This window comes from Phaethon lepturus, unplaced genomic scaffold, assembly GCF_000687285.1.
Source record: "Phaethon lepturus isolate BGI_N335 unplaced genomic scaffold, ASM68728v1 scaffold21692, whole genome shotgun sequence".
Taxonomy (NCBI): Eukaryota; Metazoa; Chordata; class Aves; order Phaethontiformes; family Phaethontidae; genus Phaethon; species Phaethon lepturus.
The window spans coordinates 79,298-81,348 of NW_010524384.1; the positions used below are offsets into that span (position 1 = coordinate 79,298).

Sequence of the window (2,051 nt, forward strand, 5' to 3'; positions counted from 1 at the left end):
AGGGGGTTTCCGACCAGCCACTGGCCCCACAAGGGATGCGGGACGGTGGGAGGGCGGCGTGGTGGGGTGCTGGGAAACCCCCAGCTGTGTTTGCCAGCCAGAGCGCCTGCACAGGCTGCCTCCTCCGGGGTTGGGAGGAAAACCGGCCTCTCCGCACTCCAGGATGGGTGCAGCAGTGCTGAGCGCAGAGTCCGGTGTGCGGAGCCAGGCAGGGCTGTGTCCTGGCCGGGTTGGCTTTGCGAGAGGCCCCGGCTCCAGGCAGGGGAGGGATGAAGCCCATCGGAGGTGCTGGTTCTGCTCTGCAGCCTGGCTTTGGCTTCTGCCGCCAGGGATGGTCCATAAGCTGCAGGCCAGAGCGAAAGGGAGGGGGTTGCGCCACTAGACAGAGACGGAGCCGGGCGGCTGGCTGTTGCTGTTGCTCTCAGAGGGGGTCTTGGCAGTGGAGGAGGTGGCCATTGAGCCGCTGTTCCTGAAGATGCGGAGCAGCCTCCGCTTGTAGCCCCGGAAGGCAAAGAAGTAGATGACGGGGTCGATGCAGCAGTTGAGGTTCATGAATGCCACGGTGACTTGCAGGGACATCTTGAAGGCTTGCTGCTCGCGGCAGGACGGCTGGTAGAGGATCTTCCTGACCATAAACTGGATGATGTTGAGGTGGTAGGGGCTGAAGCAGAGCAGGACGGCCAGCAGCACCACCAGGATGACCGTGAAGGCCCGGCGGTGGTGCCCATTCTTCACCGTCAAGGGGTTCTCCTTGGCTGTCTGGCAGAGCTTGAGGTTGATCCTCACGTAACACACCAAGATGATGCCCACAGGCAGGAAGAAGCCAAGCACGCAGGCCCCCAGGAGCAGGTAGGGCAGCTTGGGAATCTCCTCGAAGTTGAAGTACTCCATGCACGTCAGCTTGTCCCCCATCTTTCGCGTCATGGGCCGCAGAAGCAGTGGTGCCGTCTGCAGGAACACCAAGAACCAGATGAGGACACAGACACCCCTTGCACGGCTCATCTTCCGGATCCTGCTGGGGTGCCTGGTGCGCACCACAGCGATGTAGCGGTCCACGCTTACACAGGTCATGAAGTAGATGCCCACATAAGTGTTCATGTAGAAAATGAAGGCTGTGGCCCGGCAGAACCAGTCCCCGAAGGGCCAGTCAAACTCCAGGATGTAGTAGGCAATCCTGCCCGGCAGTGCCAGGGTGAAGAGGGCATCAGAAAGGGCCAGATTCACCAGGTAGAGGTCAGTGGAGTTGAGTTTCTTCTTCCTGCGCTGGAAGGTGATGCAGAGGGCCAGGATGTTCCCGCAGGCGCCGAACACCAGCAGGGCAGTGTAGAAGAGGGAGAAGGTGACTTTGGCGGAGAAGTGGTGGTTGTGCACGTTGCAGCTGCTCTGGTTGCTGGAGGTGAAGTTGGCGGGCGGGAACACGGCCTCCACAACAGCCATTTCCGCGGGGCCTCGCGAGCTCTTGCCGAGCTCTTGCCCTCTCCCTTGGAATAAGAGCAGACGTGAAACTTGCAGCTTGCCAATTACAGGAGCAGCACCCGTAGGGCCAGCCCTCCTCTGGAAGCGAAAGGCCGATCCCCTGGTCCCTGCCACCCACCCGGCAGCACACAGCTCGAGTCATTTGGAAAAACGCATCTCTTGTGATTTCGGTGTGAGCATCTCAACAAAGGCTGTGACTCATTGTCTTCTTCTTGTCACCAGCTCCGCTTATTTTCGGGTGGGTTTTTTTTTAATTCTCCCCCTCTCCTTTTTTTCTGTTTGGTTTTTTTTTTTTTTTTGCAAGTCCAATCGATACCAGAAAGGACGGGGGGCCGGGAGGGGGAGTCACCTCCTGTCGCACAAAACAAGGTGCCAAACTCATCTGGTGGCAGCGATGTCATTTATTCACCACCTTGGGCGGGGTGGGGAGCTTCATTGAGAAAATGCCCAGCAAAGCGGTGGGGCTGGGGAGCCGGCGGGCAGGGGTGACAAGAAGCACCTTTGCAACCCTCGAGCTGGGGCCAGAGCGGCAACAAAACGGAAGAAATTCAAAGAGAAGAAAAAACCCCACCTTG

General features: G+C 58.9%; 1 protein-coding gene across 1 annotated transcript; it reads right to left on the reverse strand.

Moving 5' to 3' along the window:
• Positions 1 to 378: 378 nt before the first annotated feature.
• LOC104617191 (G-protein coupled receptor 183-like) lies at positions 379 to 1,437 on the reverse strand. The gene has a single exon (XM_010282438.1). It carries the CDS (start codon positions 1,435 to 1,437, stop codon positions 379 to 381), a length of 1,059 nt encoding a protein of 352 aa, XP_010280740.1.
• Positions 1,438 to 2,051: the final 614 nt, after the last annotated feature.

Bases quoted from the DNA above. Each gene is read 5' to 3' on its own strand.
- LOC104617191 (XM_010282438.1), bottom strand. From the start codon at position 1,437: ATGGCTGTTGTGGAGGCCGTGTTCCCGCCCGCCAACTTCACCTCCAGC.